General features: G+C 42.6%; 1 protein-coding gene across 1 annotated transcript in view; it reads left to right on the plus strand.

The window, feature by feature from the left end:
* WWC2 (WW and C2 domain containing 2) overlaps positions 1-26,739 on the plus strand; it is a 129,899-nt gene that overhangs the window by 62,723 nt on the left and 40,437 nt on the right. Inside the window, exons 3-6 of the mRNA XM_074353413.1 lie at positions 5,674-5,877; positions 6,649-6,725; positions 19,449-19,528; positions 24,074-24,203. Coding sequence (XP_074209514.1) covers positions 5,674-5,877; positions 6,649-6,725; positions 19,449-19,528; positions 24,074-24,203 — 491 coding nt within the window. The remainder of the gene's footprint in view (positions 1-5,673; positions 5,878-6,648; positions 6,726-19,448; positions 19,529-24,073; positions 24,204-26,739) is intronic.

Here is a 26,739-nt window from a genome sequence, read left to right on the forward strand (position 1 = left end):
GGGATTTCTAAAGTATCAGGTCCTTAGGGATTTTTAAAAAGCATTTGTCATATTGTACTTAAATTATTTATTTGTGTATTTTTCCTCACTAATAATGAGCTCCTTGGGGGCATCTTTATTTCTCTATCTTTGGGTGCCTGGTATGATGATCGACTCTTACCTGTGAGAAGGAAGGAGGAGCTTTGCTGTTCAGCTCACAGATGGAAAGCTTTCTGTTTGTTTTTAAAGAAATTAAACTGTATTGCAAGTATAAATTTGTTTCAGAAAGCACCATTCTGAATATTAAAAAACTTGGTTATCAAGATATAAATTTTTCAGTCTGCCATTTTGCTTTGGTGCAGTAATGGATCCCAGTGGCCTGATGGATTTACTGTGCTCTAAAGTGCCCCCGTTACCCACAATAAGCAGTTTTCCCACTGAAAAGGATCTAGTCCATTATCTCATTAATCTTAAAGACATTCCTGAGAAGTAGTTTAGGGAGCAAATGGTATCACCTTCTCTTAACAGCTAGTCCACACATATGTTGTGTCTTGACATTGTATAGTTTCAGCATTATTTTCTCTTTATTTTAATAAAAAATGAAATAACAAATGTTTGGCTGTTTAGTACTACTTCTATGTAACACTATTAAATACTAGAAGTGAAAGTTTTGACCTTGAAATGAAAGTTTAGGCCTTCTGTGTTTTATGATACAATTCCCCTTGTCGTGGCTGTGTATGTGGAGTGGGGGTGTACCTGTCTAGGCGGGATGCGTATAACTAACTAGAAGGTAATTATGAAGTACAGTTTATAAGGTTTTGATGTTATCACTATAGCCATAAGTAAATCACTTTTTGGTAGGGTCAGAGTTGTACCTTAATTTTTTTTCCTGTCTTTTAGTAATTAAGGTCTGATTTACATATAAGAAAATGCAGATTTTTAAGTGTGTATTCAGTGAATTTTGACAGTTGTATACTCCTTTGTAGCAGCCACTTCAACCAAGATACAGAATATTCTCACCTTGCCTGCCATGAGCTCTTCCCTGCCCCTTGCCGGTCACCCCTCCCCCACTGCTGCAAACCCTTCCGATTTTCTGTCATCACAGCCTAGCTTTGCCTGTTCTAGAGCTTGAGACAAATGGAGTGTGTGTTCATTGCTGTGGATGGAATCTCTCACTCACTGTATTTTTAAGGAATGTACTACTGATACACACAATATCACAGGTGAATACTCATACTCATCTGACAGAGCCCATAGCCAGGGCATACATATAAAGAACTCCTGATAATCAACACTAAAAAAGGCAAACATCCCAATTTAAAAACAGGCAGCCAGCTTAAACAGACCTTCCCGGGCTGGGCTCTGCTCTCATCTCTCCCCGTGCTCTCCCTCCCGCCCCCTGGACCCCCTTTTTCTGGTGTTCAGGCTGGTGAGCTGGGGCTTCAGGCTCGCCGCACAATTGGGTGCTTCCCAGGCTGCGTGTGTCTTAGGACAAGTCAGGGAGGAAACCAGCCTGGGATGGGCTGCAGGTTCCATGCCTGGGGCTCGTCTGGCGTGACCGTGGGAGACTCCAGAAAGCTTTGTCCTGCAACACCCACCTTCCTTCCAGTCCTCTGGCAAGAAAGAGTCGGTTTTGTGTTGGAGTCTTTTGTTCGTCTGTACCTGTGTGTGCAGCTCCAGAGGACCTGGGAAGTATAACGCCAACAACAGAGGTGGGCGCTCACTGCCGTTCTGGGAGTTCTCATTTCCTTCCACGGTCCTTCTTGCTCTAATTTATTTTTTAGAGTCTTCCCTTATTGTATTATGTATGCCGTTTTGCTGTGATCAGTGGGAGAGGTGGGATGGTGTGCCCTTCGTGTTACCCTGAACCAAGCTCCTCCGTGTTAGCTCTGAAGCAACACGTGTGCTCAGGACTGATGAAGACTCCTCAGGCGTATGTGATATTTTATATGGAGTTGTTTCCTTTAGAAGAAAGGAAATAAACCTTCGGCCCTTCTATTTCATCTCTGTCTTATTTTATCCTTTATGTTTTCCTAAGACGATAAACTGTTAGGATAGTTTATAAAGAAAAAATTTAAATACTTAAAATATCTAAGTAAAACGCATTCTGCTAGTAAGTGAGGCTAACACTCACTAGTTAGCATCACTCATGTGTGGTGCTCTGCATATTTCACATAGCGGTCAAGTTCAGGGACCTCTCCTCAGGCACGGCCATCCTTTTCTCCCACCTGGACATGGAGCTGATGCAGATGGCTACGCCTTTCTCCTTCAGCCTGATATCTTCCTTCCTCCAGACTGCTCCTTCTTTCTCTGCTCATTTGCCTCGTATTCCTTTTGAGAGTCCCTTTCTCTTCTCGGTCCCCTCCTCCCCGGCCGGCTGGCCTTCGTCTACAGCAGTGCTGTCCTCAGCCTTTACTGTGCAGATGTCTCTTCTGTCTGTATTTCTGGCTCTGATTGTCCTGATAGTTGTCAAACCTTTCCAGTTATAGGGCAGTGCTACCTGTTTTGCCATCAAAGCTGCAAAACAAACAAGTACAGAATGGGATTCTTCAGTTTTCCCTTTGACGTTATTATTTTTAGAAACACTATAGTCTTCACGATTACTGAATTGAAAAATGTAGAATCATCTTGCCAATTCTTGTTGGTTTTTCCCCCTATAATATAATTTCAGATTGCTCCTTCAGCCTCATTTTTGCTGCCATTTGCCTAATTCAGACCCTCGTTACCTTGTACCTTTTTTTCTTTTCCCTATTTTAAAAAATATCTTATAGAAGTAATAGATGTGCATAGGAGAAAGTGGACAATATAGGTAAATAAAAAGAAGAAAGAAATTATATTCACACCACTCGAGATAGCTAAGTATTCTAAACCTTTTAGTGTATATCCTTCCAGACTTTTTCATATTGATTCACACACACAGTTTTCAATATATTTTCAATTCACTTCAACCGGGATTATATTACACAAGGAGACTCTCGTATTCATTTCATTCATTCTTCCCGAGCACAGCAGAAAGAGTAGAAATATGCATGATAGACAGAAATAACATTCCTTTGAAGAGTTTCATGTTGTCTCCCCTGATAAGCTCTTGTACCTCACAGTGTGTTCTCTGTCTGTAAACTTCCACATCTACAGAACTGATGGGATGTGAACTCCCTTGAGGTCCAGGACATTTTAACAGTAGGTGACATGTTAGTTGTTTCCTATAGTAGACAACATGCAAATTATATTGCATTATAATACAGTGATCTCCCAAGACCATCGGGTCTTAATAAAAAAAATACCATGTTTGTATAATGAGTATTTTTGAGTATTTACATTTAATAAATATTCTTCACCAATCCATTTGGCAAATATAACTGATGGAGATGAGGCACAGTCCTGCTTTGTGAAGCCTTCTTCTAAGGCGCCTCTGGGAACCTCTTTTGTAGTTCATATCTGAGTGGTGCGGTATTTCAGAAATGTCGCTGCTTCCTGCTGAGTCTCATGTAACGTACGGTGTTTAAGGGTTTCTCTGATCTGTCCAAAACAAATGCGATAGTTCATTATTATCATTATTATTATCATTGTACTTTATTCATTTAAGTGTCAGTCAGTGTTAATTTCACTGTTTTGTGTCAGTTTAGCCGTTGACAAGTATTTTATTGAAAGAACGCCAGTTCACCAGTATGTGGGGAAATACGATTAGGTGAAACCTATAAAGGTATTGAGAGAGCTGGGAGCACATATCTTACTATAACTATTATAACATAAACATTTCAAGTTTATTTCATATACATTTTCAATTTGCATCATCTCTTTATTTGATTAGTTTACTAGTTCTACATCTCGCTATGACAAATTACCCCAAAATTAAGGGGCTTAAAATACATTTGTTATCTCATCGTTTCTGTGGGCCATGAATCCCAGCGAAGCTGAGCTGGACCCTCTGTCTCCAGGTCTCTCCCAAGCTGTCCTCAAGGTGTTGGCCAGGCTGCCTCACCTCCAGGAGTGACTGGAGAAGGGTCTGCTTCCAGGCTCACGCACGTGGTTGTTGGCAGGATTCAATTCCTTGTCAGCTTCTGGCCGGTCTCCCCCCTCCTTCCTTGCTTTGTCCATAGGATGGTGTATAGCATGGCAGTTTGCTTCATCAGAGCAAAAATGCCAAGAAGATCCAGGCAGAGAGAGCAGGACAGTGGTCACAACCTCTTGTAACCTAGTCTCAAGTGACATCCCGCCTCCTCATCTGGGTGGTGTTCACTGGAAGGTTCAGCCCATGTTCTAGGGGCAGGAATAGGAGGAGCTGAGGAGGGTAGTGGGTCATCCACAGTTATGAACGCTCTTTTAAGACCATAAATTTCTGTTTGTTGGAAGATGAATTCCATACCTGGAGTTATATATATATATATGAAATGAATGTGCGTATTACGTTTGGATAGCCAACCCATCTGTCTTGATTGTACCTGGGATTTAACTTCTCCAGGTGACTGAGTGACAACACAGGTCAGTGCCATCGAAAGAAGCTGTCCTCCTTACAGTTCCCAAGAGAAGGGGCCACATCACAGCAGGCAGGACCACATAGGGAAGCACCGGGTTGGTCATGAGGCAGAAGGAGGGAAGGAGAACATAATGGGTGAGAGCCTTTCCTGTGGTTTCCTTGGGGAGGAGTGGGTGAGGCCGGGGAGGCAGGTTTGAGCAAGTTTAGGATGAGATAGTTTGAACAGTTTCATAATTTCCTGGAGGAGGCAGTGTATGAGCTGTTGCACAGCACAGGCTCTCAGCCGCAGCCGCTCTTGGGAATCACTGGAGGAGCTTGTAAACCTACCATTGCCTGGGTTCCACCTGCAGAAATTCTGATTGACCCGGGGCTCACTTTAGAGCTCTCTGCGTGATGCTCGTGTGCGGAAGTGCAGAACTGAGAGCTGTGCCTGGTGGTGTGCTCCTCAACCCAGAGCCAGGGTTTGTTCTCTTTGTTTGTTTTAAAATTTTTGATCCACTATGGACTGACTGATATTTTTATAAAATACAATCAGAATGAATTAGAAAAGATTAAAAAAAAAGGGAAATACAAAATGCATGCCCTAGTGTTATTATTAGAGTCACCAGATATATAATAACTGTGTGAAATTACTGTAAACATTTCAAAATGTTTACCCTTGATTTCTGCACTTGCTGTCTGGGACTTGACTTCTATCCTTATTGTCACGGACATGAGGCAGAGTTCACGGCTGGTGCTGGTCTGCAGACCAGACTGAGTAGCGCTGATGTCGAGGCTAGCATGGCAGGAGTCCTGCTGTAAGTGAACAGAAGCACTTGCCACGGGAAGTAGATTGAGTTCGGATCCTACCAGCCTTGAATGCCGGCATAAATAGCTTGGCTTTTACTCTGAACGTACTGGGGAGCCAGAGAGTTCTTGAAAGGAACGGCCTGATCGCAGCTATGGAATCTCTCTCTGGCAACACTGTGTAGGATGGATTCCCAGAGAGAGTACATTATTGACAAGGACCTGAAAGGGGTGGGAATGGGGTGGGACTGGGGGAAATAAAACCAGTACTGTATCAAGTTTCTGGAGAAGTCACTTGGCAATACTAATAAACTAGTAAACTACTTAGAGCACATAAGAATTAAAGATGGCTACTTTTTCTAAAGCTTAAATCCAGTTCCAAAAAGCCATAATTAAAATCTGAAAAACAACCCACCCTGATGTATTTTCAGAAACCACACAGATTGAAGACCCCAGAAAACAATGGCGGGGGGAACAGGAGAAGATGCTCAAGGACTATCTCTCGGTGGCTCAGGACGCCCTCCGGACGCAGAAGGAGCTGTACCACGTGAAGGAGCAGAGACTGGCTCTGGCGCTGGATGAATACGTCCGGTTGAACGATGCCTACAAGGAAAAGTCGAGCTCTCGCACCAGCTGTAAGTACAGCGTGGCTGTTCAGACGTTAGAAATGGGCACCAAGTCGTAGGTAATAGAGGCCACTGGGGTTTCTGTGGGATTCCAGTTTGAGTCCTGTTTCTTCCTCGGCAGGAGTCCCTGAAGGCCACGCGAGGGTGAGGGCACAGGTCAGGTTTCTCAGTAAAACCCCTCAACCCCATTCCAGATAAAAGTCTCCTCATTTGGAGAGTAATTTTTACCTTTTCAGATCAGGGCGAATAATTTGGCCCTTTTGGCTACTCTTGTACGATATTTTTAGTGAGACGAAACTAAAACTGGAGCTGTTAGCTAGAATGAAGTTTCTTTTGCCCACCTGAGTTCATCCACCTCCCTCTCATTGCAAAAACGGATAATCTGGAGCTGGCCTTGCTTAAAGAAGCAGCTATGATGGCCTCAGAAGTTCTACTGAAATGACAAGCTTCTGGGTAATGCAAAGCTCTGATAAATGGTGTCTGCAATGAGCTCCCCTAAGATTGTATCCATAGATATAAAATCCCGAAAACAATGTGGCACTGGGGTCTTTATAACATTCCTTTTTCTTGAGTTTAAAAAAAAAAAGATTATAAAGGTTTGAAGATGACTTTTTATATTTAGGTGTCTGATGAATGACAATAAAGGAGTAATAAAAATAAGTAAGTATCCACAGAAGCATGTAAATCTTGTTGTTTTTAGAGTTTGTACATTCCAAGTTGACAACTAGCTGTGCAGCTTGTACAAGTTACCTTTTTTTTTTTCTTTTCTCCCTTTGGAAGTATTCTCAGGATCTTCGTCCAGTACTAAATATGACCCTGATATTTTAAAAGCTGAGATCTCCACTACACGATTAAGGGTAAGTTTTTTTGTTTGTTTGTTTTTTTATACTGTGGTTTTACGTTGCATGTGTGCACAGAATCCAGGAGGGACCTTTGTGGTCATCCACCATCTCCATTCCGTGTGGGGCCCCCTCCGTCCTTAAAGCTCTAAATTACTTTCTGCCCATGGCTTTTTGCCTACATCCCACAGACTTTGAATTTTGTGTCTGTCATCAGTCAGTTCAAAATATTTTCTAATTTCTTTATGATCTCTCATATGAATGTATTGCTTAATTTTTAAACAGTTTGGGATTTTCTTGTCCTCAATGGGTGGTCTTCCTGCTTCTGCTAGAACGTGTGAGTGACTGAGACTGTCCTTGTTATGAGACAAGAGTGTGTTCCGTCACTGGGCAGTCTTATTATTTGCAGTTAGTATATTGCATCAGAATTTGAGTCTCGGAAACTTACTGTTCTTTATTGTACTGAAGTATGTCCCCAGAGTTGAGCCTAGTTCCTGGTTCATCAGACAACCCAATATTCAGGACGCCCCCAGTTCACGTCACCAAGTCACTCCCTTTTCTAGGTCACTGTCCTAGTGCCTCACACTTCCTCCTGGGCAGTTTGCTGAGCTTTACCCTAATTCTTTTTGACCACACTGCTGTTAAGGTCAGAGCATGTTTATGATTTTTGGAGGCTTAAGGACTGTTCACCGAGGAAATAAACTCATGCAGCCAATATACAGGGCATGAAAGAGATTATTACCGTGACCCCAGAAGCCCCCATGGTGTCCCTCATCAGCAGTGTTATCCTTCCCCCTAAAGGTGACACTAGGTCACCTTTATCAGCCGTGCTAGAAGTTAATTTTCTGCCTGCTTTGAACTCTGTGAAACTGGAATGCTACCACATAAATTATTGATGGCTTCTTTTGTCAGCATTTCGAGATTCATTCACTTCTATTGCTGTAAAGCATTCCACTTCTGTGTACATACCATGAATTCTTATTTCTTCTTCTGTTGATGTACGTTAGAGTTTATTCCTATTTCTGATCACTAAAAATTAAGCCTTAACGTTTGTGCCTATGACACATTTTGGGTGCACATATGTACACTTTTTTGTTGGTTATGCAACTAGGAGTAGCTAATCAGAAAATATACACAGCTTCACTCTAGCAGATACTGACAGATACGTGGTTTTAGGCTTTCTTAGTCTCGAATATCTGCCCTTAAAACCCTAAATTACTTTCTGCTCATGGCTTTTGCCAACATCCCACCGATTTTGAATTTTGTATCTGTCATCAGTCAGTTCAAAATATTCTCCAGTTTCTTTATGATCTCTCATATCAATGTATTGCTTAATTTTTAAACAGTTCGGGATTTTCTTATCTTTTATTATTGATTTCAGCTTAATTCCATTTGTATTTTTTCAATTCTAAATCTGTTTATTTTTTGTTTCTAGTTACTTGCCCAAATTCCGCACATCGATACAATAATTTTTTGAACAGAAACAAAATTTTAAAATTCCATATCTTGATTAATCTGATATTTAGATTTCCTATATGTTGGATTCTTCAATCTGGTCTGAGTTTTTTCTCTTGATTTTTGGTCAATATTTGACCTCTTATAGGTGCTTGCTTTTAATTAAGAGCCATATACTAAGTATGGAAAAGTATGAAGATAATCGGAGGTTTGGGATGATCTCGTCATCCTTCAGAGAGGATTTAGTTCTGCTTCCTAGAGGCAGTGAGTCTCGGGGCAGATCACTGTCATGCAGTCAGGGTTTGAGCCGTCTGAGATCTGGGCTTCCTTCGTTCCGTCAGGCTGGGTCTGTTTCCAGTCCGCCCTGCTCTGGGGAAGGCACTTCAGAATCCTGGCTGAGCTCCGCGGATGCTTCCTGGGGCCCCTCCCTCCTGACTGGGCTGCACCTGAGGTCTCCCCCCAGGCCTCTCTGCGCGCCAGGCCCTCAGTCACTGCCTTCTCCCGGCTTTTCGGCCTCCCTGTTGCACACGCAGATGCCTCAAAAGGGAGAGCGTCGCCAAGTGTGGGTCTTGACTGTAGGCCTCCCTTGTCTTCTGGATGTTCAGCACCAGTTCCTGCTGCCTTGCTAGTTCTCCAGTGTCATCCAATGGATTTTTCTTTTCCTCAAACTTTTCTATTTGTTCTCAGAAAAAAGTGTGACAAAAGTTCGTCTGTACTTTCTGGAAGCAAACGTCTCTTCAGTCTGGACTTCTGGGCTTACTGTGTGATGTCGTTGACACAAGAGTCATTTTCTGCCATAAACACTCCTCCAGGGTATCATGGGCCCTTAACTCTGTCGGTCCACCTTTATTTCTCTGTACGTTTCTCAAGAATCTCATGGGCTGGTTTATACATTTCTGGGATCTGCCAGGCAGATACCGTGTCTTTAAAAAAACAACAACAACAGAAAATGAAGATATTTTGTCAAAAGTTACCCTTGTTAAGCTTCAGTGCTCCATTGAGCTGTGTACTTCTCAGGACGTTATTACTTATTATTGCCCTTTGAAATTTTAACCATTTTTCACAATTCTTTTCTTGTAAGACACATTATAAACGAAATACCTCAACAAGCTATCACAATCTGGCCATTAAAACCCCCTTTTAGAAAAGATGCAAACTAAGGGAGGAATTTAAAAACAACAGCAGATAGGATATCTCATACAAATAACCATCAGAAGGAAGGGAAGCCCATCTCAGTTAGGAGATCCCAGAAGATCCCAAGTGGTCACATTCCCCAGACCTGTCTCCTAATGCAGCAGATAAAGCTAATTTTGTACCAGGTTTAATGTGCTCTTAATATCAGAAGCCTGTATTTCATATGGACGTCATCACTGTGAGACCGTGAAGATGAGCCAGGAAGGGGTGCCCTCCTCAAGAAGAGGGTAGAAGACATTCATAAGCAACTACAATGGAAGATGAGAGCATCTCTTCGGTTAGTGGATGGGTGCTCGTTTAACAGTCCCTGTCCAGGCAGGTGCCTTTCGATAGAAGCGCTTCCTTAGCAAATCGGCCCTCATGGTCCATGTTCCGTTGTGATGTTCTGAGCTGTGTCCTGGTTTCAGCGTGGCGGGGCAGATGGTCTCTCTCTCTCTCTGCCATTTGTGCGTGTTTTGGCCGGGCAGCTTGTGGAGCATGCCCCAGCCGTTCAGAAGTGGGTGGGTGACTTGAGCAGAGTTTCGTGGACTTTGGTAACTTAGCTTTCCTTGGCGTTCCTTCCCCGTAGAAATCCCTGCGTATACTAGTCCCTTTCACAAAGTAATGTCTCAGAAATTGTAACTCGTGAATTAGCTGCTCTTCATTGCTTCGGTGTCTCGGGACCTGTCTGCATTTTCAGTCACAGGAATAATTTCTCAGACAAAGCCAGGCTCTGGTTTCATACTTCATTATTTTAACATAATAATTATTAGCAGGTGTGCTTCATTTGTTTTATGGAGTTAGAGCAAGTGGGTCAGGTATTTGAGAACCAGGTATTTAGAAACATCTGTCTAAAGCATCTGTTTTATATTATTTTATGTTATGGTCATAGGTACTGGTGATCACTGGGCTTCAGTTTCCTCCTCGGGCTAACGGGATGCCAGTCCTTCCTGGCATCTTATTTCTAGTTGGTGAAATGGTGAAATGAATAAATTAATGCTCTTTTAGTGATATACTCATAACTTTGCAGTTGGTGTTTAATTTCTTGAGAAACTGTATTTTTTAGGAAGAGGAACATTTAGATTTTCATGCTGGAATTTATTATTTCATTTGTTCATTACAGAACTAAGCATAGGGAAGAGGATTATCTCACACAAACTAATCCTTCAATTTACCTTATACCCCAAATTACAGAAAGGTGAGATTTGGTGGAAATTTGATGCAGAAAATTTTTAGTGAATTCTGATTAAGTTTTTACTGTTGTTTATCAAACAAATAAAATGTTAGAAGCGTAAAAGAAAATACTTAGAAATACAGTTGCATTTGAGAAATTTATTGAGCCCCAAAGCATCTGCTCTGATCCAACTTTTAATTTTATCAAAAAAGAAAAGAAATGCTCTTTTGGTTAAATTATTTGCTCTCCAGAGCAAACACATGGCTGGTTAGTTGGCACTGCTGTTGATAACAATGTTTTGTTCTCAAATACATTCACTCACACATTGTTAATATGAATTCACCTTGAATTATTCTTTGCAATGGTAATGGACTTAGAAAAGCCATCCACATTCTCACCTATTTGTAATCTTGGGCAGAGAGTTTTAAAAGAATGGCAGTTGAATGTAAGGGTTAGTTTGCAACTGTAAATAGAGTTAACTTATGTGCACAGCAAATTGACACATTAACCAATGATGTAACTAACATACAAAAGTCACAGCAGCATGCTTCCAGTGAAAAGAAACACGCCTTCTGAGACCGCAGACTGCTGCAAATGAGGATGGTCTCTTGACTGGACATGAGGGATGTCTTTATACTGAGCTTACATCCTGAGTTCTTTCGCCATAATTTCCTGATCTCAGGGTTTTGAAGCAGGTAGAGCGATACAGATTTGCAACAGCAAACTGTGCATTAGATATGGTTATTCTTTTAAGATGTCCAGAAATGAATTTATGTTGTAAGTAGTGTTGGGCCTGAAAATAGTGCAACAGTCTTAGCGAGGTTTGAATGAAGTGAATAGTATGACTTGACTCACCTTCACTAAAGAAAGGAAGCAAGACTGAAAGAGAAAATGAGAGACACTGCCTAATGCAGGAGCTGCTCTTATCTCTAGTAAGACTTGCTAATAGCTGGAAATGATTAAAATTCACGGCACAGCAGTGTTTTTTCAAAAAGCATACTCAGACCTTGAATAATTGGAAATTATAAGGTTTAATCACATTTATTGATTTCATAATGTTTTGTTTCTCTCTTTCTTTCTCTCTAATGACTTTGGCCTCCTTTGGTCTCCTTTTCTAGCTTTCAAGGGCACCATGCTGCAGGCTAAATAATTATACTTCAAAAGAAATCCTTCTTTGACACCGTGTTGTTGGGGAGGAGGTATTTAGTTTCTCTTCACCTCGATAACCTGCCGTATCAGTCTCTCTGGCCATGACTTCCAGACTTCTCCATCTTAATTCCCTAACACCCTTATACTCATCATGCTCATGGCACTTTACAAAATTAAATGCAATTAGCTTCTCCTCTGAGAGAATATACAGTCTACGCAGACAGGAACAGGGAAGTCATGATTCCTAAATGATCAATTTTAAATGATTCTATAAAGACGGCAAAGCTCATTCTCTCATTTTTTGAAGGACCATGCGAATTAAGCTCTGTGGAACTGTGTGAGATAGGTATTATAATGAATACATTCAGACCAACACTTCCGTATATTTTGACACTTTTCCTTGACATAAACCCAATAAATACTTTGACTTAACACGTTCATGTTAAGTTTTCAGAGACTCAGCCTCCTGAAGCGAATATGAATCTGAAAGATACTATGAAATGACCAAGGGTGTAAGGGGAAAGAACTAAATAGAACGTCTATAAATTAATCATATAATGGCTAAAATTCAAAGCTGCCAGAGGGAAAAGGAAAACAAAAAAAAAAAAGATTATTTGCAAAGGTCCAACAGTTAGAGAGAGATACCTGAAATTCCATACTGACGATGGAAGGAGCGTGACAGTGTACCACCTTCGGTGCTCAGAGAGAAGATGCCACCAGCCAGAATTTTATACACAAGCAGAACATCTTTCATGCATATGGATGAGACAGACACGTTTCAGACAAAATCGAAAAGGAACTTAATGGCACCAAAAGTTCTTCACCACTGGAAATACTAAAGAAAGCAGGAAAGGAGAGAAGAGAATAGAACAGGCAAGCCAAATGGTTGACAGGTGTTTACAACTATGAATACACAAAACCCCACGAAACTGTACAATTTTAACCAAGTGAATTGTGCCGTGTGGGAATTATTTCTCAATAAAGCCGTTAAATTAGAAAAAAATAAATAAATAAACTGGAAATTTATACACAAAATAAACAAATCACCTTATTAATATCACCAGTGATGTCATGTTGAAAGCATGTACCCAGATGTCATTTGATGAGAAGGACACACCACCTGTGTCGTGTTCTTCCTCCCAGTCTGTAACCTCAGTCTAATCACAACAAAGCATCAGGCAAACCCGGGTACGTTCTACAAAACATCTCACCTGCAAAAGCAAATAGGTCATTAAAGACACGAAAAGACTGAGGAAGTGTCACAGATCAAAGGAGACGAAGGAGACGTGACAGGTGAAGACAACACGATATCCTGGGCTGGATCCTGGAATAGAAGAAGGACGAAAAACTGCAAAATCCAAATAACATCTGTAGTTTAGTTAATAGTGTTAATAGCGTTGGAAAAAGAGAAAAACTTATAGCCTTACATGTATATACTAGAAAATAAGAAAGTCTTAAAATTAATGAGTAATGACTTCAATCTAAGAACAACAGAATAAATCTGAAGACAGTTGGAAAAGGGACATAAAATTAAGGGAAGATGTTACTGAAGTAAAAACATGGTTATAACAGAGGAGACCAGCAAAAGCACAATTTAGTTCTTTGGAAGAAGAATAAAATTGACAGATGTCTGTCAGGATTGAGTCAAAAGTAAAAGAGAAAGGAAACAAAAATATACGAGGAATGAAAAGAGATGAAACTCTAGATGCTTAAGAAGTAAGAGAACATTTTGAGCAAATTTATACTATTGCGTTTTAATTTGAGGATGAAATGAATAAATTCTTATTAAAATATCATTGATCGAAAATGACTCAAGGTGAAAGAAAAAAATCTGACTAGCCCTGTCACTATTCCAGAGACACCCTGAAGATGAGGCTAATATGACCTTGACACCAAATTCTGACCAGATAATATGCGGGGGGGGGGGGGGGGAGGGAGTCAGCCATATTCATAAGCTTAGATACAAAAACCTTATCGCAGGAACATTTAAAAGTAGTTTGTTGGGACCAAGTGGGGCTTATCCTACACCAGTACAGTGTAGGATTTGAAAATTATTTACTATGCTAGCAGAGTGAACAGAAAGCATTCATCATTCCTGTTGATACAGAGAAAGCATTTGATAAATTCGCCTTCTAGTTGTTTTTTAATCAATCCAACTAGAAATAATGGCTCTGTGACAGGGCATGAGGAATGAAGGAGAGCTGGTTATAGTTTTGAATAGAGTATTTGGGGTAAAGTCTCACTGAGAAGGTACATTTGAGCAAAGGCTAGACGGAGGTGGTGAAGTTAGGTGAGGAAGAGCTGGCGTAAAGGTCCAGCCGTCAGAGAAGGTCTGGGATCGTCAAGGAGCAGTGAGAAGTCAAATGTGGCCACAGCAGGAGAAGAGGAAGTGAGGACAGTGCAAGGAGGTGGGAGAGGTAGCCTTGGCCGTGAGCAGGTAGGCCTTGGAGACCGCATGGACCCTGGATGTTAACCTGAAATTGGAAGCCATTTGACCAAGTTTTTACCATTTATAATTTTTTGTTTTTTGCTTTTTTGCTAGTTGGATTGATATATAATAATACTGTGCTTTTCAACTTTGTCTTTGTTAAGAGGTGATTTGTTAATTTTTTTGTGACGTTCTACCTTTTCTATTTCGATCTGCCAGTTTATTTTTTTTCAATTTAACAGCTTTATTGAGAAATAATACCCACACTGCACAATTCACTTGTTTAAAATTGTACAATTCAGTGGGTTTTAGTATATTTGCAGTTGTATGCCCATCATCACAATCCAATTTTAGGACATTTTTGTTTCCCCAGAGGACCCCCGAACACCGTTAGCGGTCCCTGTCCGTTCCCCCTCTCCCGTCTCCTGCCGAGCCCCAGGCAGCCACTGTTTTTATTTCTGTCTCTCTGTATTTGCCTGTTCTGTTACACATTTTGTAAAAATGGAATCATACAGCACGTGGTCACACAAGGCCCATCCATGTTGTACCCTATGTCAGTACTTCACTCCTCTTTATTGCTGAGTAGTATCCATTGTAGAGGCACCGCATTTCATTTATTCATTCACCAGTTGATGGACTTGGGGTTTGTTTCCACTTTTGAGTGATGATAAACAGAACCTCTACAAACACCCCTGCACAGATGTTTCTGTGGATATAAGTTTACGTGTCTCTTGGGCATATGCCTAGGAGCGGAATTGCTGGGCTATAGGACAACTTACTGGTTTATTTTAATTACCTGGTGGAGATCTGGCATTGACCTTCCATACTTTTACCTATTGTTTGTATCTCACGGTAGTATATTTCAAAAGAAATGTTTCATGTACTTTTTCTTAGTAGCTTTTGTTTTGTTACTTCCTTTTTATTTTTGTTAAACAGAAGTTGGGGTTTTTAAAAATATATGTTCAATCAGCTCGTTTCTGATGGCAGAATTCATTTATTAGTCATCACAAATGGTCCTGACAGCATCCGGGATTCTCTTTTCCTCTGTTCTTTAGTAAAGTCAAACATGTTTTGATGATGAATCCTCTGACTATCTGGAGCTGATACCTCGTTTTCTTTAAAGGTGACTTGGGAGATGAGCAGGTGGTGAGGATGTGTAGTGAGGTGGAAGCAGTAGTGAAGAGAACGATTTCCAGAAGGAGCAAGGTGACAGTTGCCCTTTGTTGGCTTGCTTAAGGGGCTCCCAGCAAGAAAATGGAGAAAACGGTGAGAAGGGAAGGTGGTCATTAGTAAAATGTCATTGTGCTCATTATAACTCTGATGTTGCAAGGGACACTTTGAGGGCAAACTGCTGAAACCTGCCTGTCCTGTGATCTTTCCAAGATCCACACATTCAGGAATTTACTTTTCCTTCATTGTCATCTTTTTCTTCCTTCTTTTAAAAGGAAACTTATTACACACTAAGATTGTAAGAGATAGTGAGAGACTCTATGATTTCCGGTCGTACTTATCACATTTAATCACAGTATCTTTCTAGCTTTCAGAAATAACTTTAAAATCAATTCTAAAATGTCAGTTGCTCTGGTGGAGTCAGTACAGAAAGCAGGCAATGTGGCGAAGTCACGGGGCTCTTGCCTCCCATTGGTACTCTGGGTTGTGAGATCTGATTCCATAGAAATAGGTCTGTAAAATTAGACGGTTGGCTACAGCTGCAGAAAGTTCAGTATGTACAAGAGAGAGGAAGTAGGCGTTAGAGCTTGTGGGGCCATTCCTGTCGCTGGTTTGGGTGGGATATAGGAATATTGAAGTTTCCAAGGTAGAGTAAGGGCCACAGATTTTATTTAGGTCTTCTTGCAGCAGTTCTAGTTTGTCTTTGACCTTACGTATATTATCATGCCGTTAATAACTAAAACTTTGATAATTGTGGTTTAAAAAAATTCTCGTGGGCTCTAGGCTACTTAGTAACAGTGTGACCTTCAGCAGATTACTTCCTCATTCTCTTTAACTCGGAGATTCCTTACCTGTAAAATAAGAATTAAAAGTGTATTTATCTAATAGAGTAGTTGTGAGGATTGAAAGTAGGTGCTTGTTATATTTAGCACAGTCCCCGGAATGCATGCAGTGCTTGTGGATTTTAGCTACCCCCATTGCTTCCTGGTGGAGTTCCACATTGTGCTAAATTTGCAAGTCAGCATCAGCGTAATCCTCAGCCGTGATCTAAGGACATCAGTATTCACATTCTGTGTCCTGCATCTGCAAGCGGGTTGGCGAACGCGAGCAGAAACAGTGATCCTCTGACAGCTAAGCATGTCAAATGGTCCACCGAGAAGAAAGGGTTTCGAACGGTTAAGACCATACACTAAAAACCAAAAAACAATGGAAATGATGTTGGGTTGGAAATAATATCTGTTTTCATCTCTCACTGTCATGGAATCAAATTTTTTCATAGTTAACAAAATAAAATGCAAAATTGGTATTCGGGAGCTGAGTACCATTCCCATAACCCACTAAGAAGATGCTCTGAAGTAAAGCAGTAGCTCTGAAGTAAGTAATGTGGGAGAAAAGAAAACACAGGGGTTAGCTTCCTCTGCTGTTGTCGCCCAGCATACAGCAACACCTCACATCGCTTAAACAGGGGAGAGTCTGAAATGTCAAAAGTTAATTTAAATTTTAAATGATAATTTTTGAAAGAAATTAAATTGGTGTCATCGCCGTCCAAGTGATTTTAAGTCGAATGCTGCTTTATGTCGGTGAGATGCACTAGTTGTTTTAATTCAGTTGTTCCAAAAGGTCTCAGCATCACCATTGTTTTTATCAACTGTGTTTTCAAAGGTAAAGCCAGTTTTCAGCCAGCTATTGATGGTTGGGTTTCTGTTGTTGTTGTTTTTAAATAAAAATGTTAGTCTTTTTTGGTAAAAAGCTTTTGAGAGTGCTGTTAGAAGCAGAATTACACGCGACACGAGCGCCTGATGCCTGATGGTCTTGACGTGGTAACAGCCCAGTACTAAAAGTGACGCGTCCTTGCTGGACGGGAGCTTGTTGCCCTCCCTGAACGTCACAGCTCCTTCAGAGTCAGTTCCGCCGTCTCCTCCTCCTTCCCTGAGGTCGTCCTCTCCTCCTTTGGGTTCTAGTAGCATCGTTCGTGCCTCTCTTACTTGTCATGGATTGGGCCTTCCAACACAGTGATTTGTATTTCCTTTTCCCTCCTAAAATATAAGTGCCTTGGGCACAAGCCATTAAACCTTCAGATAAACTCAGCTGACAGATTATTGAACATCTACTGTATCCGGAATGTCATGCCTGAAGGTGTCACTCAGCCCCTGTAGCTTGTCATTTCAGCCCTTGTAGTCTCCTCTTGACTTTTTTCCTCATCTGATCCACGATGCTCTTTTTCCCTCTGACCTTTCTTGCCTCTGCTTCACAGCGTGCTCTGTCTCTTCCTCTTGTCACCGGCTTCTGAGTGATGCCAATGCCCGAGGTGTTCCCGCGCTCTCTTCCCGTCTCCACACACATCCTCCCTGGCTGATCTCATTTATTCTCGTGCATTTAAAATAGCATCGTTATGTCAGTGACTCTGTATTTTCTGTCTGTAGTCTAGGTGCCTCAAGTCTACGTGCTCCCGTTGCCTTTGAAGTGTCGTGGGTATCATCAGAAAAACAAATGTCTTACAGAAAACCCTTGATCTTTTTCCTGCCAAGCCTGGTCCCCCCGCTCCAGGAAAGCACCTTCATGCACCCAGGATTTTGGAAGTGATCTTTGACACGTCTTCTCCCTCACCCTCCACACTGAGTCCATCACCAAGTCCTGTTGATTCTTCCTCTAAAAAATATTTTTCCTATAGCACCGCCCGCATGCCAGCCCACAGTGCAGGCAGGATGGCCCCTCTTGGCCCCTCTGGTCCGGCCACCACAGAGTCACCACAGTGATCTTATAGTATATATAGTAGCTCATGCTCCTCAGCCCCTCCTGGATTCTCATTGTCCTCAGGATGAGATTTAGAAACCCTCCACGTGGCTTCAGGCTCCTTTTCCATCCCCACCTCACTCCCCACGGCACCACTGTAATCCGGCAATGATAGCATTCCTTGAATCCCAGAGATCTGCTGAGTTTCCCCTCCCGCAGTTCCCAGTTTGTCCCCAAGCTCTGCTTTGTGGGGGCCGTCTTGTCAGTGAAGCCGACTAACCCCATCAGCCTCGGCATCGTTTCCTCAGACAGGCTGTACCCCACCCCTCAGTCCAGACTGGGTCCCGTCCCCCTCTTACATCTGGAAGTACCCGTGCTTCTCTCTAAATCACCTGCGGGAACTGGTGGGATTTATCTCACTGGGCGACTGTTTGCTCAATTTCAGGCTCCCTTGTTCTGGGAGACCCGTAAGGGCAAAGGTCGGGTCTGTTTTGTTCCCACTTCAGTCCCGGGACCTGACACGCTGTGGAGAGTCAATCAATATTTGTGGAATGAGTAGAATAAATAGGAAATAAAATTTCAAAACACACCGTAGTGCTACACAACAGAATGTGCAGAAACTTACATGGAGATAAGTTTCTGACACCCATGAGCAGACCTTGAGTTTGTGACTAAACCAGCCTTGTGCCATTTTTCTGAGCTGCCAATTTTGAGTATTGTTATTACCAAAGAAAACAGGAAAAAAAATAAATTTTCTCAGTGTGACGACAAATATTTGCGGATCAGCTGCTGTTTGCCTGGTCCCGTTGTGGAGGCCTGGGACACAGCTGGTGCGATGCTGCTGGCTTTCCCTTGGGGGGCAGACAGGAAACAAGCTCGCAGTTTCAGCTCTGGAAAAATACTATGAACTAAACAAAACAGCGTAGTGGACTGGGCGGGGTGGCCGGAGAAGTCCTGCTGGAAGGGTCACGTGGAGCTGAGGTGACAAGGAGTCAACTGTTGAAGATCTGAGGGAAGAGCCTTTTAGCGGGGGAATGGCACATGCAGAAGCCCCTAGGCTGGTACAGCCTGGCACGTTGTGGGAACGGAGGGGTGGCCAGTGGTCCAGCAGCAGGAAAGGAGGGGTGAGGACAGAGCCAGAGACACTCTGAAAGTCTGCCTGCCTCTCCCCGCACTGGCTGTTTACTATTTATCACAGAGAGGAGACAGTGGTGATGTCCAGCTCATAGGAATGTTGCTACCTAAGATGATGAGGCTAAATATGAGTAACAATGCACATCACTGATCGTTTAAGCAAAATTAACCTACCTTCCATCCAGTCTGTGTCCGGGAGAAACTAGACGAGTGAATGCTAAACTAGTGGCTGTGTTTGTGTGTTTAATAGTTTACTAATGGATTACCTTTTAAGACTCTGTTGCTAATTATTTACAAACATATTTACATTGATTTCTCACAAAAGGTTAAAAAGCTGAAGCGAGAGCTCTCACAGATGAAGCAAGAATTGCTCTATAAAGAACAAGGCTTTGCAACCTTGAAACAGTGAGTATAAAAATACCAAAATGGACTATGAAATAGTCCAAAGCCCCCGAACCCATACCAAGGAGATAGAAGGACAGATGATGTGATTTCTCAAAGAATGATAAAGCCCAAAGCGTAAAGCTTGCACCAAAAAACAAAACAACAGTCAACCGGCGAACAAAAAACTTGGGAAAAATCTATACACTTTGAAAAGGTCTGAAGTTTCTCTTAATCATTGGACATCAAAGGAAACAGATAAAAAACTAAACTTTGTCTCCCAGCCGCGCCGGCCGGTCCTCGGGTGGAGGTGGAGGTGGGGGTGGAGGGCTCCAGGAGCAGCTCCCGGGGGCTGGGCTGGGTGCCCTGTGCTGCCCTGAGCCTTGGCCGGAGGCCTGTCTGCCTGGAGGGTGACCTGGTGGTGGCAGCTCAGGGAGCAAGGCAGCGTGGCCCCTGGGGAGCTGAGCGAGCGCTCGGTCTCCCGTGTTCCTTCTGCCCTTGCCACTCTGTGCCGAGGCCCCGGGGACCCCACTCCAGGCTGGGCTGTGTCAGATGGAAGAGCAGGTGACAGAGGGTTGCGGGACCTGGAAATCCCTGCCCCCTTCCAGCCCCTGAAGCCACTGTTCTTCCTGCTGATGAGGCCCAGCCTGACCGGAGGCCGACAGGCACACGAGACTTTCCAGCTCCCACGGTCCCCACCACAGGGTCTCCGACCAGGGGAAGCAGTGATGGTTTACGCGGCCACCCAGCCACAGCAGGGCTTGAGGGCACCCTCCCCTTGAAAGGCACTCGGCCTTTTCCTTCCCCGCTCCATGCTGCGGGGCTCGGTCGGTGTTGCCAGCAGCGGAGCGGTGTCCACAGGGTTTCCCGGCCGGTTTCACGTTCTTCCCCCGTGTCCCCAGCAGCGATCCAGGGTGGCACGGCACCACCCCAGTCAAGATCCTGAGTGTCCGCTGGCCGGGCACACACGAACAGTTTGTTCTGGCTATTTGGTTGATGAGTTCTATTTCGGGACCCCCAGTCACATGGCTTTGGTTTCAGACGTTGGGTTTTCTGGCTCAGTCTGTTTTTGACACTCACCTCATGCAGTCGTGACCGTGACATTCTTTCAGAGGCTTCCATCCTAGTGTTCTCAAACCTGACTGCACATGGGAAGAATCTGAGCAGTTCTTTAAAAATGCCAGTGTCTGGTCTCCACCCCAGGAAATACGTTCCGAGAGCCCTGGGTGGTTGTCAGGTGCACCTCAGCTGGTTGCAGAGCTCCCCTAAAAACTGAGCAGACCTACAGCCCCCTCAGTGTGTTACGCAGTAAGCGGTATAAGGAGGGCTTCGTGGTGGGAGCCGCGAGAGGAGCGCCACAAAGCATTTAGCCCTACGTTAAGTATTTTTAAGGCACATGAAATTATAACTCATGTCACTACCCAGGATTAAAGGTTAGCCAAACTTGCTGTTTTTGTTATCCTGATGTAACAATGCTGTATTGTTTGAAAGCAGTTTGCTTGCAAGCAATTTTTATAGGAATCTAAGGCATGTTTAAGAATCTGTCAATAACATTCCACAAGAAAACAATAGACATTTGTTGTAGAAATTCAGGCTTGATTCTCTTGCAGTGATTCTAATCTGCTGAACCAAGAGCAGAAAGATATGGTATCTAACACCAGAGGCCTCTCTTGTTGACCTCAACTACAGACAAAATAAAGCTGTTTTCAGTCAAATGGGAACCACCGTCCTACTAGAAGGTTGGATAATAACTGATTGAACCCAAAGACCGTACTTTTCAAGAAACCACATTCCTGATACTGTAAAGGGGACTTTTCCTTGGGGTTATGACAGAGAGTGTATTTCAAGAAAAGATTTAAACCGAATCCCACTGCAGGCTTTTGCAACTTTTCCCTAATTCACGATAAAATGAAATAATTTTGTGGAATCTGGAATTACGTAATTTAAATCCCAGCTTTCACCTTGCTTGGTGTGATAGTTTTTGCTGGATGAATGAATGTAGGTTTATCTCTACATTATTCACTTCAGTCTGTGGTCCCAAATTTGACTTTGAGCTAAGCGATAGTGTAGTTTATGTGTAGGCAGATACCCAGGAAGAGACGCAGATTTCCACGTTGCCTCCTCCAGGGTTCACTCAAAACTGGAAAATGGAAAGATATGAAACATGCAGCGAGCCAGGGGTATATGCAGAGTCTGTGAAAGTTTGGCTTGGGCCAGATTACACATTTCCCAGGGAAGGCATGCAAATGGTTAGATCAAGGGGGGAAATTAATTATAGGGTACACACAAACCCAAAAAAAGTTTTTTAGGGAAGAAACTAAAATGGTATTTCTCAATTAAGAGCAAAAAGCACAGTGCATACTTTGTTTTAAAAATCTACAACTTTGTATTTTATGGTCAGTTAGGGTCAAAAAGAGAGAGAAAGGGAGAGATGAAAAGTGGAGGATAAAAAGGTAAAACATAGAGGTAAAGGGAAAAAGCAACATTTAAAGTCAAGTAGAGAGGTTCAAAGGAGGCAGAAAAAAGGGAAGGAAAGAAAGACGAAAAGGGGTTCCGTGGCGAATGCTGAGTGGCGGAGGGATGTTTAATGTTGGGCTGAGCAGTGGCCGTCTGAGACGTTCTCGTCTATTTTTAAAGCTCTCTGAAATTTAAATCAGCAGTCCTGAGGTCGTCCTGCCTTCATTTTTAAATGTTAAATTTCTGAAAGCGACTCATCTGCTTTTATTTTCTAATGTCAAAGTTGATTTCTGAATTAAAGATTTGTTTTGCTATTAAATTCTGAAGGTTTTATACAAAAGAAGAAATTACTTGGGCTACAGAAACTTCCTTTGGCCCAATTTGAGATACCTATACTCCTAGCTATTTCATGACATCTCAGATTTTTTTTTCTTATTAAAATAAGCCTTTTGCCTCAACTAAATTGGTAGATACAATGCTTAAGGGAGCCAACAATTGTCATTGATAAGGCCCTTGCCAAATAAATGTAATTAACCAATATTCAAAACGCTTCTGGAGTTGTATCAAATATTCCAAGTGGGGTAGGCATAAGAGCCCCAAGCCTGAGGCTTCCATTTTGAGGACCACTGTACTATTCAGCTAAGTGTTTATGGAATTCAGGGGCAGAATTTTTCATAAACTTTCTGGTCTCCGTTTCTCCGTTTGGACGAAACACGGCGAGGCCATGCCTAGAGTCCTTTCCCATCACAAACACTGTGTGTGTGTTTCATCCAGTGACGTCACTCACCGGCTGTGCTTTGTTACAGAGTGACCTTATGATGAAGTTTATTTTATTTTCTTAGGTTCTTTAAGACTTTCATTACTTGTCCAGCACCATAAAATATTTTCCCAAATAGTCCTTGGGGAAACAAATTATCTACAAACTGCATGGTTTGAGTAAACTTTGGAAGAGTGGGTAAGATGGTATTGTATTAGTTTTTTTCCGGGCTGTACCCTTCACATTGAAAGAAATACGAATTGTTAAATGTCTGAGACCAAATTAGCTTAGGGCCAATTGTCTGTGATTGAGCAGGTGCCACTCCCGTGGGGAGTCTGTGACTAAGACAAGGGTATGTCTGAGAACATGTGTCGCAGTATTGTTGGCTATTGGGGCCGAGACGTGGCCCCAAGTTCCTGAAGTAAAGCCCAAGTCGTCCATAGTGAGTCCCAGGCAGCACGGTGGTGGGGAGAACCAGAAGAGTGATGGTGAAGAAGCTGTGCAATCTTTTTTTTTTTTAATCTTTTTTTTTTTTAAAGAGTTATTTTGCTAATTTGGTTGGGCCCTTGGAGCACAGAGACTTAGGTTACATGAAGCCCTCTGATGGGTGATCACGTGGGTGACCACGTGAACTGTAAGGACGTTTGCTGGGCAGATCCACAGAGGTGGCACATTAGCTCATAGGGAGCTCTTTATTTAATATTCGTGGACAGATGAACACGTCTGCCCTTCTGCCTGGTTCCTAGATTTGAACTCATTCAGCAAGCCAGGCAATTTTATCTTGTCTCATTCTTAAAAAGAAGTAAGAAACTGACCAAACGATCCAATGTAAGAGGGTACTCACCAGTATAAATAAGAATCACTACCCTTAATTAGCAGTCGCCAAGCTGTAGGCACCGTACTAGGTTTTGCACCGACATTCATGCATGAATGTAAAATTAGGCGGCAGTGATGCGTCCTGAGGTTCCTGTGCGTGTGCAGTTCGCTGGCATTTCCGTCCTTCTGCTGAACCGTTTCCCCGTGTCCTGAACGCCTGTCAGGGTGGAGAGCAGGAGCAGCGTGTGAGGAGGGCTGAGTTCCGCCAGCAGTGGGCTCACCCACACTGGCTGAAGACACAAAGCCAGAGCCTCAGCGACCACTTTGGACTGGGTGCGAGGTGGAGGACGCGGAAGGTCTTAGCGCAAAGGGACCAGAAGGGGAGGGAGGAGAAGCCACCAGCCCGAAAGGACGAAAATGGTGCGTGAGCATTAAGTAGCAAAATAATCGGCCAGCGAAGAACCCAAACCCACTTCCCGCTGCCTGTTTACCTTGTACTCTGTCATTCTTTGATTTTTTTTTCCCCCTTCTTTTAACAGAATTGATAAAAAAATGTCTGGAGGCCAGAGTGGCTATGAACTTAGTGAAGCCAAAGCCATTCTAACTGAACTGAAATCTATCAGAAAGGCTATTAGCTCCGGAGAAAAAGAAAAACAGGATCTGATGCAGGTGAGTGATAGAACATTTTGTTAAGTCAAACTACTACTTTCTGGGGCCCCAGAAACTCTCCTTGAGGCAAAAGTTCTCCATCGAGTCTGGATGGCCCTTTATCTCTCTCTCACACACACACTCCCTCCCTCTCTCTCTCTCTCCCTCCCCCTCTCTCCATTCACACGGAATTCGTTCCTGCAGGAGACTGTTAGAGGCACTGAGGCAGCTGGCTGCCTTGGAGGAAAACAAACTTGTTCCCAGGTGTTGATGTGCTTATTTGAAGGCAGGCTTTAGATGACCTTTGAGATAGGGGGTGGAGGATCCTGGAGCCCTTATAAGGAGATTAGCTTCTTGGTGCACCTTGCAACTCACGGAAAACTTCCTGTGGAACCCTGATAAGCAGGGTTATCTAAACCAGTGATCCTCTGCCCAGGATACTACAGGGTATGTCACCTGTCATCAGTAAGTAGATGATACGCCTTGAGGAGGGAGGACCTTTGAAAAGCTTTTCCCCGGCCCAGGAGAGTCCACGGTGCTAGCTCGGGGTGGGATGGGGGATGCTGACCCAGCCGGGGGAGATCTGTGTAGTCCAGGAGACCAGGAGAGATGCTGATGGCAGGAGATGCCCTAGTTACACCTGTGCAGTCCTCACCTTATGGGTCTTAGCTCCAGTGACCCAGCCTCAGGTGTAGAAAAAAACAAGCATTCAGTGATCAGTGTTCTGCGTTCGAATGTCTACTTTTAGCAGATACAGTCAGGTTTTTTTAAAGAGGGAGCTCTTCCTCCTCTTCTCTCCCCCCCATCCCATAATTAGCACGAGCACTGAGAATTCTTGGTAATAGTTCAGATATTTGGAGTTCCTTACCTAGCTAGGCGAGGATTTAGTCTATGTCTTTTGAAAACTGTTAAGAGCCCACAGCGATGTTTGCGTTCTTAGTAGAACCCTTGCATTTAAAGACCACATCTGGCTACTTTATGCCTGTTTTCAAAATGCTAGTTAAATGTAGGTAAATATTCTTCAGCCCATCTAATTTTGCACTTGGGGAATCTTGAAGTAATTTGCAAGAAGAGATTGACCACAAAAGACAACAATAATAGCAGCAACCACTCGACACTGACTTTGTGTCGGGCGGTCTCCCGCCCGCCTCGCGTGGAGAGGCTTCGTTTAATTCTCACAGCAGCCCTAGAGATAGGCAGTGCTATCCTCCTCGACTTGCAGGCAAGGAGACTGCAATCCGGAGAAGTAAATACTGAAAGTCACAGAGCTGGTAAGTTGTAGGAGTGCAGGACTGGGGTTTAAGCCCTGGCAGCCTTGCTCCAGAATATGTGGTTCTAACGTACATGTAACACATGCAGAACTTTACTTGAATATGTTTTGTTTGGTTCTGCAGTGATCCTTCTGATTAGGTCAGTAATTCCTGAAATGCCCAGAATAGGTCCTTTGAAAAAACTTAATGGAGCTTGACCACATTTACACTAGAACCTTATAATTTAGCAATTTTAGATCATCTCTGATTCTTCCTGAGAACTTTGGATGTATACACAGGCCAGATCATTAAAAGATTAGATTTCTTTTTAATTACTAAAATATATAAAATAACTGGTAGATGCAGAAATCAACAGGAGAGCTGAAAGGGACATTAGGTATCTTCTGTGACTTTTAAACCCCTTTGACCATGACTCACAGTAAGAAAAATACTTTACATCAAAACCCAATAACACAAACACCTTTACCTGTAGATACACACACACACACACACACACACACAACAAATTTCACAGAAATATGCCTGCTTTTAATACTAGTAATATAGTTTGATTTTATTTTCTAGTCTCTTCTGTTTCATTTAAAAACATACTAGTCATGTATTAAATTAATTGAGTACACCATCATCACAGGTAGGTTTGAAAAATACACATCTTTTTACTATTCACCTGAAAAAGTACAAAAGCCTTTTCTAAAGTCCCTAAAAGTTTTCTCTGTTCTTTTCTGTAATATATTATTTGATGTGACCATCTAAATTTTATCCCTCTTGTGTGTACATTTTATATAAATGTACCTTTGAAAGAAAATAGAGAAGGTTAGATAAAAAACAAATATCAGATCTCTGATATTTCTAATTTCTTATCATGAGAACTTTAAATGCCAGGCTTAAATCCTGCACTCTTCTTAAAGTTGATAATAGCTTCTTACATTTTTATTAGTATTTTGTGGTGGATTTTTTTGAGTAGCAATTTAGATTTTTTGCTTTTTAATACTTTAGCTTGCTCACTTCCTCCCTCTAAACTCAGTGTCTTAAACCCGGGCGCCGACACCAGTCCTGTTGGCTTTTGATTCCACACGTTCCCAAACCAGGCATCACTGTCGGTACCAATCGACTGTGACTTCTGGGCCTGTGCTTTCCAATCTCTGACATCAATGTGAGCTAAATAATCTCTTGGATCCCGTCCAGGTGGAAAATGGCATAATTGTAGGAGTCTTCTAAGTTAGGACGTTTTCCTGCTCTCTCTGAAAGGAGATTGCTTTATAGGCATTCTGTGTTGCTGTAACTTC

The sequence above is a fragment of the Camelus bactrianus genome, chromosome 26, assembly GCF_048773025.1.
Source record: "Camelus bactrianus isolate YW-2024 breed Bactrian camel chromosome 26, ASM4877302v1, whole genome shotgun sequence".
Classification (NCBI taxonomy): Eukaryota; Metazoa; Chordata; class Mammalia; order Artiodactyla; family Camelidae; genus Camelus; species Camelus bactrianus.